Source organism: Nyctibius grandis, chromosome 5, assembly GCF_013368605.1.
Source record: "Nyctibius grandis isolate bNycGra1 chromosome 5, bNycGra1.pri, whole genome shotgun sequence".
Taxonomy (NCBI): Eukaryota; Metazoa; Chordata; class Aves; order Nyctibiiformes; family Nyctibiidae; genus Nyctibius; species Nyctibius grandis.
This window is the reverse complement of record NC_090662.1, coordinates 90,296,820-90,313,369: the sequence shown is the minus strand read 5'-3', so window position 1 is coordinate 90,313,369 and position 16,550 is coordinate 90,296,820. Positions and strand designations below refer to the sequence as shown.

The following is a 16,550-nucleotide window of genomic DNA, read 5'->3' as shown; positions in this document are numbered from 1 at the left end:
CCTCTTGTGCAAAGAGGTGACTATATACTGTCAAAGAAACAGTAAATGATGCAGTGGTGCCTTTGTAACAATATTTTATAACTTCACAGTATGTATTAGAATTTCATAAATCATACAGACATGCCCAAACATCTGGGGTAATCATGAGCAAAAGCCTCTGGAAGTCTTATAGACTGCTATGTCTGGCTATTAAGAAGATTCTACTTTGATATGCGATGGATACTTCAGCAGTAGAAATAGCTCAACAAAGTACAATTTGGGGAAAATTAATCCATTTTAAGTTCTGAAAAAGTAACCTTCAAACTAAGGTAAGACATTTCCTTAGCTTCTATGACCACAAAGCCACTCAGGCAAGCAGCGCCGCATGATTACTCACTAGCTCACTGATTAACTCCAGTCTTTCTGGAAAAGGACAGGAAGACAAACTACTGAAATCAATTCAGGACAGTAGAGGAGAAGAGAAACAGAAATGTGGCTGAATGATCCAAGAGTAGAAGACAGGAAAGATACTAAAGAAGTATCTAAAGAAGCATCTAAAGAAGTATCTAAAGAAAAGTAAAGAAGTAGCTAAAGAAGTAGCTAAAGAAGCTGGGATTGCTATTCCTAGAAGGGTCACAGATTCCTACAGGGATTTTGGGCAAATCATCTATTCTCCATGCCTCAGCTTCCCAAAGTTTCCTAGTCTCCTGCAAAGCAGGAGATTCTTTAAGATGGCTTCTCAGTAATTTTTCCAATTTTTACAAGGACTGGAGAGTTGGGTATTTTGTTGTTCTTGTCACCTGTACTCACTGAGCATCCCAGAAATTCGTTATTCTTCACCTGGAACACCCCCCAGTTACATATGCCTCATTTTCCCTTCCCTCCCCCAGACCAGGGTTTATCCGTTGCTCCTGTACAACTGGACACCTTGTTTTTCCATGCTCTTGTTGCCTCTCATGCTCCCCTCTTGCTCATACAAATGCGAAAAATCAACAGAATTCTGACACCTGGAGAGCATGGATGAGCTTGTATCAGATGTGAAATTTCACAGATCACTCCCCAGGGTACATTATCTCAAAAGCAAATGAACGATACTCACACCTGAGAAGATCTGGAGCTGGATCTCACAGAAAACAGTGCGAGAAGGCAACTATGACCTTACCCCCAGAGTCCCCTATCAAGCTGTTGCAGACTTCAGTTCTTTCAGTGACTCACAAGAAGAAGGGAGGTTGTTCCGCAGCAGCAAAACTAGTCAAGAGACAACTCCACAGAATATCCACAAAATGAAAGGGGTCATCATCTCTCTGAGTCATCATCATTTTAGAGCTGCTGTCCTGCAGCCAGAGTTTTATTTCATATAGTGTAAAAAAATCCATCCTCAAATTCTGATCAGTAAAGGTTCCTGGGCTCTTTTCTCCATGAGATTGGTTGTTGTCTTCCCTGTCTTTTGAATGTGGCATCACCCAGACAACTTAGTTTTGCCTCCCTTGAAGCCACCTGGAGTTTCAGACTGGGTAGTCTAATGGCAGTTTTGTGACAGGTGAGCAACTGCCACATGCCGTTGCAGAACTGGAAACACTTTAATGGTAAGTAAAGCAATCCCTATATAAAGTCTGTAAGGGGACCTTACAGGGGACCTCCAGATGTCCCTTCCAACCCTAACCATTCCGCGATTCTATGATTCTGTAAGTTGCTTTCAGTGATGGGGAATATTTAGTAGTTGTTAGAAAAAAAGACACAAAACACACTTGGTTTCTCCAGCAATTATTTTAATATTCATAGAATCTCACTGACGGCAATGGGCATTTGCACAGTGTACACATCAGCACAAAGTACCACATCCTTCAAGAAAGTCTGCTGCCCTGCAAGCTTCCCACACAACAGAGTACAAAAAGAGATTGCAGTAGTTTGATATCGTCAGCACTTCAAACAATAACATGTTTGTGGTCATGAGATTTTCTGATATTATTCAGGCTTCATCCAATAATAAGATTTGGAAGAATCAGAACATCCACAAAGGTGTCCCACAAGCTGCCAATGGTACAGCACCTTTGGTAAATTCTGACAGTACCACTAAGAATTCATCAAACAATATGGCTTTCAGAAGTGCTCATGACGAAGGTTATGTGGTCTGCATGTTTGATAAGCCTTTGGAACAACATAAAGCTTTAGATATGATTTGCTGTGTCTGGAAAGTATATGCTGTAAGTGATTCTTCAGGTAGTAGGACAGCAGCATTTAGAGCCTATCCTCCCTTGCTATCCCTTTGATCCAGTCCACATAGTTGAGGATCTTGGTATAGAAGCCATAACCCTCGGCACAGCCAATACCCCAAGAAACAATACCGGTAGCCACCCAGCGACCACTTTCTGTGTCTAACACTGTGAAGACGCTCCCACTATCCCCCTGGCAGGTATCCCGTTTGACTGTCAGGAAGCCAGCACAGAACATGTTCTCAGAGAACACTGTAGGTATCTCGCTCTTCTTACTGTCCAGCCAGCTCTGACACTTCTCTCGAGCAACTGCCGGTAGGCTTACGTACTTCAAAACATTTGAAATAAAGTTTTTTTCCACACCAAAGCCGCTCACGTAGCCCACGCGCCCATCCATGTAGAATGTGGTGTTGGTAGTATCTGGGAGACAGATTGGCAGTACTGTAGGGCCCAGGGTTACTGGGTATTTCAGCTCCAGTAGGGCTATGTCCCCATTGAAGTTGTGCTCATCTTTAGGGTTGTAATCTGGATGGATAAAGATCCTACGTACAGGGTGGTTACCCAGCTTGCGGAGCTCTTCTACCTTAGTGTGGCCGAGGAAAACGTTAGCCTCCTCTGCTAGCTGGTCCAGGCTTACATTGTTCCCTCCTGCCCCTTTGGGGAGGATGGTGTGGGCAGCGGTCAGGATCCAGCGATCTCCCAGGAGTGCACCACCCCCTCGTCCATGGATGCCTGTCAGAGCCTGCCAAGGGAAACTGCCTCTCCTTGCTGACTTGCCGCCCAAGATCCGCTCGACTTCAGTCACAGGACTGACCGGTTTCCCACACACTGTGGAGAATGCAAGGAGATCATGACATCCTCTGTTGCCCTGGCTTGTCTCTCTCCTTCCTACACCATCACTGTTAGATTTCACCTTATTTTTCCCTTCATGGATAGATTTCCCTGTCCTCCCTCACTGACACCATTATCCTCACTCCCCTACCTGCATGTTGTCCTGGCTTTGTACTGACTGTAAGCATGAATTGGTAAACACCAGACAAAGTCAGAGTTTTTTACTGACCTGGCAAGCAGGCAGGAATCCTCACTTGGCCATCTCGATCCACCCAGGTTCCCTCAGGAGAGCAGGTGAATCTGTCTGTAGGATGAGATGGAAGTAAATGACACCCAGGCCTGCAGGCATGGGGTGGGAAGAAGAGAACAGAACAAAATATTTTCAAGGGGTTCCTCTCTCCAAGGCGTCCTACATGCTGCACTCAGCCCTTCCATCCCAAAGGCACTCTTTCCCAGGAAAAGCCACCTGTGGTACAGTCTGGAATGTATCCATCTAGGATAGCATGTACATCTGGAAGCACTTCAGTTCCAGGTGACCAGTAAAGTTCAGGCACTGCTTCTGTAGAAGAAAAGCCTGAAGAGCCATCTGAGTGAAGTCTTAACTTCACTCAATCCACGTGCTTACAGAGCACTGTTTGACCTTACTTAGAGTTAGCCCAAAGAAGGGAGAGGATAAGTAAAGATATGGATTTTAGATTCAGATTTCTGGTCTCTGTAGTTTGAAGAGAGTAGAACAAGGTGGTTTGTTCCAGAAACAGAAAAAAGATGAGTCAGTTACTGTACATGCTCAGTATCTATTTCTGAAGCTATATTGCAGGTCAGCTAACTCAACACAAACTCCACTACCTCCAACATTCGTGCTTTTCTTAGAAAGTTCGTGCTGGTAACTAAAAATATTTTTTATACAATTTATCTTACACTGTATTAAATGCTTCCAAGAAACTGCTTGCTGTTCTCTTTCAAAATTGACTAAATCACAGTCACTTCCCATTAGAATTTGGCTGGTGCTGATATTTATTTGCTCCTGATTTTTTTTCTGATGACTGAGTTCTGACTCTTTAGAAAGGAGTTAAACTCAGAAGCAAGAATAATCAAATCTAACATCAGTACCAACTTAAAGAACTCCTTAGCTGCTTGCTCCTGGCCCCAGTGCTAGAGTGTCACCTGTCTCAGGCATGCTGCACAACTGTGCATCCATGCTGGCAACCATATCCAGGAACTGATTTAGCTTAAAAATCTACTTTTTTTTTTTTTTTTGTGGAGGCTAAATGAGCAGCCAAGGCAAGGAAATAATGAACTCCTTATACTGTTCTTGTAACCAAAGCTCCTGTGTCATCAAATCATGTCTCAGGTGCAAAAAGGCGTCATGTGAATGATTTTGAATGTTGCCTTAATTTTCTGACCTGCTACATGAAAGCAGATTTTTCTGCATGTATGTTATTTAGCCCTTAGATGTCTCTGCTGCTGGAAAATATTCCAAAGAGGTAAACAGCGTTACAGTGGACTGGAGTGTGAATTTATTTATTTGCATCTGTAGCAACTTGGGACTGGCATGATGAGGTTTCAGAATTTTGGTTTGGGGAATTTTGATTCCCAGACACCATGCCTCAAATGCCACTAAAGGAATGAAATCAACTAGAGAATAATAAATCATGACTACAGCTGAGAGAATCAGACCTTCTGCAAAAGTTAAGGAGAGCGTGGAGGAGGGATGTGATGGACTCTGGGAATGAAGCAGGGTGGGAATAGGCTGAGACAACAAACCTCAGGAGCTATGCTGCAGAGCCAAGGTAAGACTGGAGAGCCTTCAACAGGAGGAAAGCATGAGCCCTAAGCCTGGGGAGCAGAAACAATTCTAACTGGAGATCTGAGAGGGCTTTTCACACACACAGATTTCAATGTCTGTGGGATTAGGACTCACCACCGCCTGTTCCGGTGACAATGTGATAATATGGCTCATTGCATCGGTACGTGATCACTGACTGGTAGCTGTTGTTTGCAGGTGTGTTAACATAGCTGAATGCCCCGTTGGTCAGGTCTGTAGGGTTGCCACAGTTCACAACTACAAAAAAGGAAAAAAAAAAAAGAGGTGAATCAAAGACAGCCTTACTGCTTGCGGGTTTAGGCTCGACTTGGATTGTGGCCATGACGTGAAGGATGGAGAGGAACAGTTAGTACAGCGGGCAGAGAGAGGGTGTTCCAAAATGGATCCTGAACCGGGATCTTTTGCTTTTAGGTGTTACAACATTATAGCAAGTTTTTAGTAATATTTTATGCATTTTTGTAAGTTAAGTTTTTGTAAGTGGAAAAATGTAATGAAAGTTAACCGTGGACTTCCACAGGTCCTTCCAACCAGCATATCCATGAGTCTACAGCCACAGACAAATTGAGTCATAGAGGATGAATTCCCCCTGTTCTTGGAGGGGGAAAGCCACGTCAGGGGGCATAATCCCTGTTCTCAGATCACTCACTTTCACAGTGGGGCATGGATTGATGCCATGTCCCATCAGCCTGGCAGACAGCCGTGAAGGACAGCAGCTTTCGGTTGCCCTGCATGGGAGAGAAAAACACCACTGTTGGTTGTACAGAGCCTTACATTCCCTTCCCCACATTAAAATATTATTCTAGCTGCCCATCTTTTCACTGCTGTCCAATAGTTGCCCCTCTGCAGTCTGTTCCAGTTGCTGTCCTTTCCCTTTGCTGCCTTCCCTCTATCCTGTGTTTGCCACAGGCTACAAATTCTTCATAGCAGGACAAGATATCAGCAGCCACCAAACATAAAACTGTGACAAGGCTGGGGCTCTACCCAGTCCTGGCAATAGGATGGCAGGGGAGGCAGGTAACATCTGCATCAAGTCTGATTTCAGATCCCTACAAAGAGATATTCTTGTTTACCAATGTTTCCTGGGATCTTAGTCTCTCATCTTCTACCAGGGCTTCATGAAACACTAACTGTGTAAGGAAGGGAGCTAGGAAAGGAGAAAACTCTGGAAGAAAGCTGATAGACAGAAGAAACAAAAAGGCAAGAAGTTGCCAGGAGTGAAATCTCCAAAGAAAGTTCTACTGAAAGCTGAAAGACTTACACAAACTGAAGAGAAGCCAGAATATTACCGAAGGGATTGGAGAAGGGATCTCACCTCCATCAGGTTATACCCAGTCTTGCAGCTGACAACAAAATAGTCCTGAAATCGATACACAGGCTGCAGGTCTCTGATGATGGTAAACTGATCCCGTGGGACAGGCTGTGGGCACCGTATTTCTGTCAGAGAATGGGACAAAGTAAGTTGGTATTAACAGTGTAGATAGGCTGTAGCAACCTCTGGGGAAGAAACGTCTTACTCTCCGAGGTGTAGTGGATCTTCCAGCCACGGCTGAACCCTGACTCATCGGTGAGGAAGAGTATGTCCACCTCATTGCTATTGGTTTCAATGCTGCCAGGTGACTCCCTGCCACAGAATTCACCAATCTCTCTCCCTCGTGCTTGGATCTGATGAGGAAAACATGTATCACAGGGACAGAAACACAACATGCCTCTCTGCCCCAGTATCCTGATTTCAATCCAGACCAAGTTTGCCACAGTGCCTATGATGGTGGACAGGGCTGGTTGTCTGACGCATCTTTGCTGATGTCTGCACTGACAGATCAGAACAAAGGGCTAACCTACCACAAGCTCTGCTTCTCCCTTATCATGGGTAGCAGAGCCATCAACCCCTTCAAATCCTGAGATTAAATCAAAGGGAGATAAAACTGGAAGAACGATGATTTTTTTTGCTCCACTCACAGGGGCCTGTGACCCAGAGCCTCTGACCTCAGGACAATGGTAATTAAGCACACTGAGGGAGGGACAAGGGAAGAGCTCAGTCCTTCATGCTGGGACATTCTCCTTGTACTGATCCCATATTTCTCATCCAAATAGTGGTGTCCCCACAATTCCTGTCCAGGTCTGGCAGCAGGGGTGGAAGTAGAGTACCTTGAGCTGGTCATAAGGACAGTGGACTTGTTGGTGTTCCTCAATCTCAAAGGGTTCCAAGAACTTGAGGATGATAGACAGACCCTTTTGCAGACGGATGCTGTAGTTACACCGGAGGTCTTCAGGATAGGGCTGGGGGTACTCAGGGCTGCTCAGGTACCCCGATGCCTCTGTGAACAACTCACTGCTGCACTCCGCTGATGTAGAGGAAGAAAGTGGTGGTCACATTGTGGAGCTGTGTCTTCTGCAGCCCTGTCAACTGCTCCCTAAGTCACTTCTCCCACCCTTCCTGGCTGAAGGGCTTCTTCCCTGGAACCCTCTGATCTTTTAAAATTTCAATTTACCTTTGCAGGAGTGGTGGTCACTCTGAAGCTGGTAGCCAGTCCGGCAAGAACAGAAGTAGCCACCCACATAGTTGTGGCAGAAGTGCTGGCACTGAGGCCTTTCATCTTGCTCAGCAGCATTGTTAGGGTCACATTCGTCAAGATCTGAAGACATAGAAGATGCAGGGACAAGGGGAGGAAAGTGTTAAACCTCTCTGCTGTACACTGAAAGCACAGAGATTCATATCCTTGCTTACAGCTTCTCTTTATTTCCTTGACAAGGAGGAAAATTGGTGGAGCCACACAGGCTGTTTTCTGCATGCTGAGGGTATTGCGTACTCACCCACAGCTTGGTAATAGGCCAGGAAGCCCCTGTAGGGAATCACTGTGCCATTGTCTTCATTGGAGAAATCAGAGTGAAACGCCAGGTGCATCCTGTTCCCCTTTGATACAAAATTCTTTTTTCCGGGGTGATTGCCTGTGGTTGACCCAAGCTGGCCACAGTATCGGCCCAAGTCCTTCTTGTCTGCTTTGATCTGTCAAGGTTAAGGGGAAATCACTGTAGCTTCATAAGATTCAGCCTGCTCCATGGATCACTATTGCCCAGCCATGAGTCACACATTTCTATCTTTAACTCCTTCCCTTTCCTTTGTGGGAAGCATTAGAGAAGGCATGGTGAATGAACGGCCATTGCAGGTGGTGGCCACTAGATTCTCATCTCCAACCACCCCTTTGGCCCAGGTATCCAGTCACATACCTTAACATAGTCATAGAAGCAGGACTCAGATGGCTCCAGGTCAAAATATCTGAAGGTCAGCTTCACCACATAGCCTTTTGGGACGTGGATATCCCAGATGCTGATGTTATTGTTGGGATATGGCTTGGGATAACTGGGGGATGTGATCTCCCCAAAAAGCTTTCTTGGGACTGGACTGGAACTGACCACTCCAACAAAGAGGAAGGCCCACAGGAGAAAAGGAACGTGCCTGTGAACATGGCAAGTAAACTATGACATTGCACAGAATTAGGTCATCCAAAATCAGGGGAGACTTCACAAGTGACTTGTGCACTGTCTAATGGAATCCAAACATGGGAGGCCTAGATGCGGGTCTAACTTCTGGCTTGGATTACTGAGGAACAAGAAGGACAGCTGAAATGAAGACACCAGCAGTGTGCCAAGCTCCAGCAAGGCATTGTCACCCAGCCAAAGAGATTCATCAACCCAGGAAGCAGTTTGAAGGAGCACTGGTGAATTTCCTGAGCAACATCTGCTTGTTCCCAGCAGTCATGGGGCTGGGTCCCTTAGAACCAGGGGAAGTTTGAGTCCTTTTGGCTCTGGGCCAGCGGGTCATTTCTGGTTATTGCTAGTTTAGGATCTTCGCCCAGTTCATTTGGTGAGGACCTGAAGATCTCAAGCTCAGTTTGCTGAGGAGCAATCCTGCAGTGCCTCCTGGGCAGCCCTCTACCCAGTTATGCCTCGCTCTCTCTCCTCCCAAAGGTTAGCACTGTTAGCACTCTTTTTTCCCCCCTCATTCTGCAGATCTCCCCTCTTCCCCTCCAGGGAACGGGACTATCAGTGTTCCTCCAAAACAAGCCTACTGCCCAGATCTCATGAAAACATCAGCCAGGAAGGAGGGTCAGCGAGCACGAGCTTAGCCCCTTGGCCCTCTTCCCCCTCGTGGAAGGGTCTAACCCTCCCGCTCCCCCCCGAGGATGTGGCCGCGCGTTCCCCCTCCCCCGCCGCCCCACTCACATGGCCATGCGCTCCCCGCCGTGCGCGCACCCCTGCCCGTCCTCCCCGCCGCCCCGGCCGGAGCTCCGCAGCGCGGGGGGAGCCGGTCAGGGAGGTGGGGAGAGGCGGAGGGAGGGCAGAGCCAGCGCGGCTGCGGGGAGCCCGGCACCGGCCCGGGCCGCCGCCGCCCGGCGCCTGCTGCCCCCTGCTGCCGCGCCGCTGCCGAGCCCCGGGCCCCGGGCTGCGGGCACGGACCGCGGGGAGAGCCCTCGGGGCGCCGGCACACCCGAGCCAGGCAGAGCCGATCTGCCTCCTCGGGGCGAGGAGGCAGGAAGCTGGAGAGCCTTCCTAGGGTGTGATATGCAATCCGGCAGCTGCTCTCAGTTCCTCCCCCCGCCCCCGACCCCAGATGTTCTCCTAGGAAGTCTCCTCCTCTTCTTCTGGGCAGTTTTCTGGTGTAAGAAGACCAGAAATTTCAGTCTTAACAAATTAATTTAAACTTAAAGAAATCAAGCCATCAAAAAAAGTCAAGTCTTCTCTGTTCTGGCATGCTGAAGGGCACTTCAGAGGTTTTTTGGGATGGGAACTGGGAGCATCTTCAGGGAAAGCAAGAATCATAGAATCATAGAACGGTTTGGGTTGGAAGGGACCTTAAAGATCATGTAGTTCCAACCTCCCCTGCCACGGGCAGGGACACCTTCCACTAGACCAGGTTGCTCAAAGCCTCATCCAATCTGGCCTTGAACACTTCCAGGGAGGGGGCATCCGCAGCTTCTCTGGGCAACCTGTTCCAGTGTCTCACCACCCTCACAGTAAAGAATTTCTTCCTAATATCTAATCTAAATCCACCCTCTTTCAGTTCAAAGCCATTCCCCCTCGTCCTGTCACTACTTGCACTTGTAAAAAAGCCCCTCTCAAACCTCAGGCATTTGAGTCAAATAGATATTAAGAAAAAGTGAACAAACCTATAGAATTAAAAGCATTCGGAGAACAAGTCCCTTTTCAAGGACCCTCCCTGCTGTTTGTTCTGCAAGCATTTTTAGGACAAACAAGATAGATAGATAAAGACTTCAGTATTTAATGGGGAAATGAGAAAAGGGAGCAACTGAGAAACACATTTCAGGCTGTTATCAGCATAGCGCTCAAGACATATATTGTGTGCCACCAGCTTCATGAAGTTTAAAATTTCCTGGCTTTCAGACTTCAGTGTAAGAGGTAAAACACCATTTTAGTGTTTTCCCGTAGAATGATGGGTGGCTTCAGAGAAACTAGCACGTTTCTTGCATTGAAATCACAGGAAATAATTCACAGCTACAAAAACATGTTGAATGAAGATTAAAATAGTGTTAAAAAGAATGAAGAAAGCATCTTTGGGATATTTATGGAAGTGTACTAGAGAACCTGCTCATCAAACATCTTTGAATTATTATCTGAAAAAGATTACATAAACATGTAATTAGTGCCTCTGTAATAACACCATGTGGCCCCACACATCAGAATTAAGCAGGGGACATTACCCCAGTACTTCCTGATGTACAAATATCTTCTCTGCATGATGAACGTACCTGGGCAGGCTCACTGCTGTGCTGTGCCGTGCTGGAGCAAGTTCTGCTGGCTTACTGTCCCACCAGAAGGGAAGCTTGTACTCAGAAACCACATCTGGAAAGTAGCTGGCAAGCACTGGGAACTACTCTCAGAGAGATCTGTTATGGTGGGAAGATACTGGTGTCTGGCAAAACACAGATATCCAAACGTGATTGAGGATCATCTGTAAGGAAGCTGATCATTTCAGTGTGTTCTTGACAAGGAATCTTCTGTCCAGGGGGGCACTACTGGGAGTTCCCTGTGGCACTTTCAAGACACATCTCCCATGTCTTCATTTCCTCTCTCCACCCTGATAACACCATCTGGGCTACTAGGAGAACACTTCAGCTGGTAAAGCAAGGGTGATTAGCTGGAGATAGGCCTAACTGGAGCAGCCCACCTCTAATACATGTCCCATAGACCCACCTGATTTGGACAATACAGCTATGCCCTCAGTCCTGCTCCAGTGCTCCCAGTGGTGGCATTCCCCTTCAAATGCTCTGTGCAATCCTTTATGTTACATAGGAGCCAGAAAATACCTGGCACCACTTTCCTCAGAAGGATGTCTGTGCCTTTCTTTGCTGAAGTGCAGAATACACGTAGGACCACGGAATACATGTAGGACCACAGAAAGCCAAAACTAGCAGCTGTTTGCTGCCTGCTTGACTCAGCTGAGCTACAAGAGGACTGGACAATAAATCCAGACAATATCAGAGCAAAGTAAAGAAACTGTAGATCTTCAGCATGGTCAAAGATGCCAACATCCTCTCATGGAGAGAAACATCTGCTTTGCATACAGTGTGTTGCAGGAGGTCACTGGAAAAAAACCTGCTCTACAGCCTCAGAAGCCATGAGATCATCCTCTGATGTACAGACCCTCTCATCCACTGAGAAGGAGAAGATGAGTTGGATACTTTATCCTCAAACTTGAAGCAAGTAGAACAGAGAAATACCTCTGTTGGGCCTCCTACAGCTACACCACCTACCCTACAGTACACCAGGGCCACGGACCCAGGCTCACCTGTAAACACTGACCTGCTTTCCCAGGGCACTCTGCATTCAACCCCTTGGTTTGACTACCCATCACAGCCTTTTGGGGACACTCTGCCACCAGCCATAGGGCTTCGGCTTCACACAGCCAGACCTGTGCTATCCAATGGCTTACCACTTTTTCAGACAAATCATGCCACTCCTGCAGCTCTGGCTGATATGGAGAAGATGACCTACACCAAAAGAAGGCTCAGGACTCTAAAAGTGGGTCTTCCCCCTGGTACGAAATGGTGAGCAGCAGCATCATCATCTTGGTAGTCTGTTTTTGTGTCTTCTAAATCAAGGAGAAAAGCCAAGGGTAATACCCTAGAAGGGATGTAGTTCTGCAGCACTAGCCACTCAGCAAGGGGCAAGAACAAATACAGTGTCCTCCCAATATCACACCTTAGCCCCTGCCTTACGCTAGCATCCTCACCTCCCACAGGCTCGTGTCTCAGTGATATAGTACTGTTGGGCAAAGTCACCATCTGACTTAGGCATCACACCTATAGCATGATTACAAAAGAAAAAACAGTGAATTATTAGTGCTGGTAGTTACTAACTGAAGCCCTAGAATAGGTTGGAATACTATCCCTTATGATTATTATGAGTGTGGACCACATCAAGTGGGTATGATTCCTATCTATGGTTCTGGCACAACAGGATGTTTCCTGAAGACTAGAGGCTGTCACGGATATATGATGGCTGGCAACCAGTCAGAAGCAATCCACTCAGCATACCACTTCACAGGCTTACATGACAATTATGTGGATGGTTGGCATGCCAGTGGAAGAGTCTGGCTAACCACCTGAAGGCAATAGCTCTCTACCATCAAACCAGAATGTGGGCTCAGAAAATTAAAGTTCATACCAGATTTTGGTGCAGGGCCTGACATGAATTGATGAGTTGTTGATCACTCAGTCTGGAAGATATCAGTCTGGACATGGTGAAGTGAGCTTGGTATTGGAGATCAGAAGCAGCTCAGAAGGGCTCTCATTGTATGGAGGAGCACAAAGAGGGCAACAGTTGAGCCAGCTCCAGCTGCTATCGGTCAAAGCTCTGCCTTTTGCAACCTCGTGATACAACAAAGATAATGTAGAGCCTCCTTATGATAGAAAGAACAATGGGTTGTGGAGGTCTGCATAGAGCAGATAAATGACATGCTGGATGGCGTGGCTAGGATTGCTTGTTGGGTTTGATTGTGTCCCACCCAGTGGTACTCTTGCACTGTGGATATTGACAGGGTACTGCAGCCTGGAATGTCTTCAGAGATAACCTTGAAGAGCCAGAGGTTGACATTATAGGTACAGCTGCAGCTCCCCAACTCCTTGCTTATCACATGTTCTGAAGTAATGCTTTTCTCATGGCACTCCTCTTTGCAGTTTCCTGAAGAGAAGCTCTTTGGAAAATACTACTTTTTAGATGAGCTGCTGGAAGAGAAAATGGCATTTTCTCAGCTTGAAAAGGGCCTGTATTTTCAAAATCTGCCTACCTCTTGGTTCTCTGTGATGTCAGTAGCTACGCATTTCTGCGTACACTGCCCTTCAACCTTTTATTGGGGGGCAACCACAAGCGTCCTTCAGAAGTAACTGCCTGTGGGCTTGTGCACATCCCATCAGGTGTCTTCATTAAAGGACACCTCTGTCTTTGGCATTGGCCTGGCTTTTCAGGGGACCTCACCTCCTTTGGTTCTGTCCCTTGGTCTCTGATTGTAGAGAGGAGCTGTGGACCAGGGGAGCTGTGATGGCCATGGGGAGACACTGTCAGGAATGCCAGAAGGAGTGCTGGGGCTAGAGGTGGTGGCTGTGGTCTCTTACACCAGGAGAGCCTGAGCCTTCCTCACCCTCAGGACCTTCTCAGGAGCGCAGTGAACACGGGGCTAGTTCCCTTGCCCCAGCCCTCGGATTTCACACCATTACATGAAAACCCTTGACTCAGAAGGACAAGATCTGTCTTCTACCCGTCCCGCTCCAGGATCCCGTGATCCTGAGAAGAATGTGGCGTCCCCAGGGGCAGGAGAAGACAGCTGGTGTTGGTAGCTACGGAAGAAGGGGCAGCCTCAGCCACCCTTGCCCACCGGGGCATCCCCTCCTGCTTCCCCGGGGGAGCCGGGGGGCAGCGCGGGGTTTGGCCTCGGCGGGGCCGGCCGGAGGAGCGCGGGGGCCGGGCCGGGCGTGGGGCAGCCCCCTCCCCGCTCCTCCCCGCCCCGCTCTTATTCTGAAAGGCGCCTCCGTGCCGGGCCCATCGCCCTCCCCGTCGCGGCCCACCCGGGCCGCCTCCTCTCCCCGCCTCCCGCTCCCCGCAGGCCCGGCCCCGCCGTGACCCCCGGCCGCGGGAGGGCCCGGCCCGCCGCCCCGGCCGCTGCTGGGCGAGCGCGGAGGCAGAAGAAAACACGCTGCTACGGGGGGGGTCGGCTCGCTCGGGTCTTGTTTCTTTTTTCAACGCGGGGCAGTTTGCCCTCGGGAGCGAGGGTCCCGGCCGGGCGTCCCTCCGGGGGAGCGCTCACTTCACCTTCTGGAAGACCTGGACACAGACCTCATCTTCAGCGGTCATGCGCTGGGGAAAGGGGGGCGAAAAAAGGCATTTAGGCTGGATCCCCTACTTCTCCCCCATCTCCAGCTGCCACCACCGCAGCCCTGCCTGCCCTCCCGGTGCTGGCTGGAGTCTCGCAGGCCACATGCTGCTGCACGCCCTTCCCGACCCTCCCAAAGCCCCAGCGGGTCAGGCTGCAGGGCCCCGAAGGGCCATGGCCTTTGCTGAGCTGCGTTAACTTTTAAACCCTGGAGGCGGATGTTTGTGTGAAGCGGTGGCTGCCCCGGAGGAGCCGGGGCTGAAGTCTGAGAAGGAGCTGGAAGGAAGCTGCACCGCTGGCTCAGAGCCCGCAGCACCCGCACTGTGTCCCCCCCCAGCCCACTGCGACTGGGATTTACCAAGCTGCGCTGGACCCCTCCTCACCAGATGCAGCTGGTCCCCCTCCAGCCAGTGCCTCCAGCCTCGGTTCCTCTTCTCTCCTAGCTGCTCACACACCAGCTGATCTCCTTCCCAGGAGACAGTTGTCTGAAAAAAAGGACAAGGTAAGACATGGTCCCAAGACAAGTGTGACCTGGCAATACAGGTTTCCAGCGATGACACTGACTGTTCCTCTCAGACACATTTTCAAATGCAGTCCCTGATCTGGTGTCTCTTTGGTGGCTCCCTGGGACTGATGCTCTTTGTGGGAGTTGAATGACCCTCTGGCTTCCAAGCGCAACAGAGTACTGCCAAGTGGGCTGACATTCTGTCTTTTCAGGGCTTTGCTCCAGAGCATAGTACCCTCTGGGTCCTGAAGTGCCGGGTTTCTGGCTGTTCGGTGCTTATTCCCTTTGCTGTGAGTGATTTAGTCATAGAGCCACTTATTCCTGGACCTGCAGGGGCACGCCAGCTCTGGGCTGGGCTCTCATCTAGTTCATGAAACAAAAGCTGAGCAAGTCCTGAACTTCTAGCGCACCCCAGTCCGCTGTCAAACTGCACTGCTTGGGCTTCTCACCTGGCACTTCCGTCCATCCACGGGTCCCAGGTCTTCCTCGAACTGGACTCCCAGGTCAAAATCCATAACATAGTCTCGCAGCGAAGTGATCGTGCGGATGACCATGTGATCTCCTGTGTGGATGATCTCTTTATCGGGCTTCAGGAGGCAAACCAGTTTTCGCAGGACCACATTGATATCTGGAGGATGAGAGGGAGGGGAGATCTGTGGATGACCTGGGCCTCTCCTCTAGCAGCATCCCCGCAGAGCTCCTCCAGTCTTTAATCGAGGGAGCTCCAGCCATGACACCTCCTCCCCTCCTCCCACCACAGCGCAAAAGTGATGGTCACAGACAGAAGGACCAGAGGGTTCCCAAATCCCTTCCTCCCCTTCCCGACTTCTGACATTTTTGGAGACAGAAGGGAAGAAAAGGGGAGGAAGGAGCGGGATGAGGAGGGTGGAGTTACCTAAAGCACGTAGGTAATTGTCCATGTTCTCCTGGGAGACGAAGCGGTAATAGCCGGTGAGGTTGGGAGGCATCCCGGGGCAGAGGGACCGGGCCGACGGCGAGGAGAGAGGGCAAGGAGCGGGACAGACACGGAGCTGGGACCGAGCTGGCTCGCCGGGCGGGCCGGTGCCTCTCCCGCGGTGCGGCGAGGTTGCGGGGCAGCCCGGCCCCCGGCCTCCCCGCTGCAGTAAGAGTCCCCGCGCCGGGGGGCGCGGAAAAGGCCGGGACTGCCCCTGCTTCCAGCATCTCCGCCTCGGCTGGGAAGGACGTGAGAGCAGCAGGTCACCTCCTCACTCCCCGCCCCCCTCGGGGGCTGCTTGTGTGAAACCCTTGGCTGCCAACCAGCGCCAAGGACCGCCCCCCCGCCGGCCCCTTCTCACACCCTGACGCCGGTAGCTGCGAGCTTCCCCAGAGCAGTGCCCCGGCCCACGCTCCCCTCGGCCCGGCCAACCCGTCGAGGAAACGCGGCGGCAGGCTGGCGGCTCCGCCCCGCCGAGCCCGGGGCGGGTGGGCGGCGGGCTCTGGATGCGGTCTGCAGCCCCTCGCCCCGGCACTCCCCGATCTTCCCACCCCGCATCCCCCGCCCGCTCCTCACGCGTCCCCCGGCAGCTGCGAGGATGCTTCCCGGGGCGAAGCACCGGGCGACGGCTTTGAAGCCCCCCGCCCACCGCGGCCAGGCGCCCCCAGCGCTCGCCCCTCTCCGTGCCCTGCCCGATTGCAGGAAAACCGGCGGCTCCCCCGCACCGCTCCGCTCCGCTCCGCTCCGCGCCCCCCCCGCAGCACCTGGCGCGGCGGCCCCTCGCATTGGCTGCCGCCCCGCACCGGCCCCGTGACGTCATGCTGCAGTGCGGGGCGGGGCCGGGCGTGGAGCGGAGC

The 16,550-nt window shown here is 50.4% G+C and overlaps 2 protein-coding genes across 2 annotated transcripts; both read right to left on the bottom strand.

The window, feature by feature from the left end:
• Positions 1-1,731: 1,731 nt before the first annotated feature.
• On the bottom strand, positions 1,732-9,147 carry C1R (complement C1r). The gene is made up of 11 exons (XM_068401442.1): positions 9,070-9,147; positions 8,074-8,302; positions 7,660-7,852; positions 7,338-7,481; positions 6,994-7,190; positions 6,363-6,510; positions 6,161-6,282; positions 5,495-5,573; positions 4,945-5,085; positions 3,253-3,327; positions 1,732-3,020 (listed from the first exon to the last, which is right to left on the bottom strand). The coding sequence occupies exons 1-11, from the start codon at positions 9,075-9,077 to the stop codon at positions 2,218-2,220; spliced, it is 2,139 nt and encodes a 712-aa protein (XP_068257543.1). The 5' UTR covers positions 9,078-9,147; the 3' UTR covers positions 1,732-2,217.
• A 4,947-nt stretch (positions 9,148-14,094) lies between these two features.
• RBP5 (retinol binding protein 5) lies at positions 14,095-15,785 on the bottom strand. The gene is made up of 4 exons (XM_068402001.1): positions 15,634-15,785; positions 15,188-15,366; positions 14,617-14,718; positions 14,095-14,217 (listed from the first exon to the last, which is right to left on the bottom strand). The coding sequence occupies exons 1-4, from the start codon at positions 15,704-15,706 to the stop codon at positions 14,164-14,166; spliced, it is 408 nt and encodes a 135-aa protein (XP_068258102.1). The 5' UTR covers positions 15,707-15,785; the 3' UTR covers positions 14,095-14,163.
• Between the last annotated feature and the right edge of the window lie 765 nt (positions 15,786-16,550).

Excerpts from the sequence above, each read along its gene's own strand:
- C1R (XM_068401442.1), bottom strand. Across the intron at positions 7,853-8,073 it reads GCTTCTATGACTATGTTAAG|ATCAAAGCAGACAAGAAGGA; the intron begins GTATGTGACTGG and ends TAACCTTGACAG. Across the intron at positions 3,021-3,252 it reads GATTCCTGCCTGCTTGCCAG|TGTGTGGGAAACCGGTCAGT; the intron begins GTCAGTAAAAAA and ends CATTCTCCACAG.
- RBP5 (XM_068402001.1), bottom strand. The coding sequence starts at position 15,706 with ATGCCTCCCAACCTCACCGGCTATTACCGCTTCGTCTCCCAGGAGAAC. Across the intron at positions 14,719-15,187 it reads TGGATGGACGGAAGTGCCAG|ACAACTGTCTCCTGGGAAGG; the intron begins GTGAGAAGCCCA and ends CCTTTTTTTCAG. Across the intron at positions 14,218-14,616 it reads AGGGGGACCAGCTGCATCTG|CGCATGACCGCTGAAGATGA; the intron begins GTGAGGAGGGGT and ends CCCTTTCCCCAG.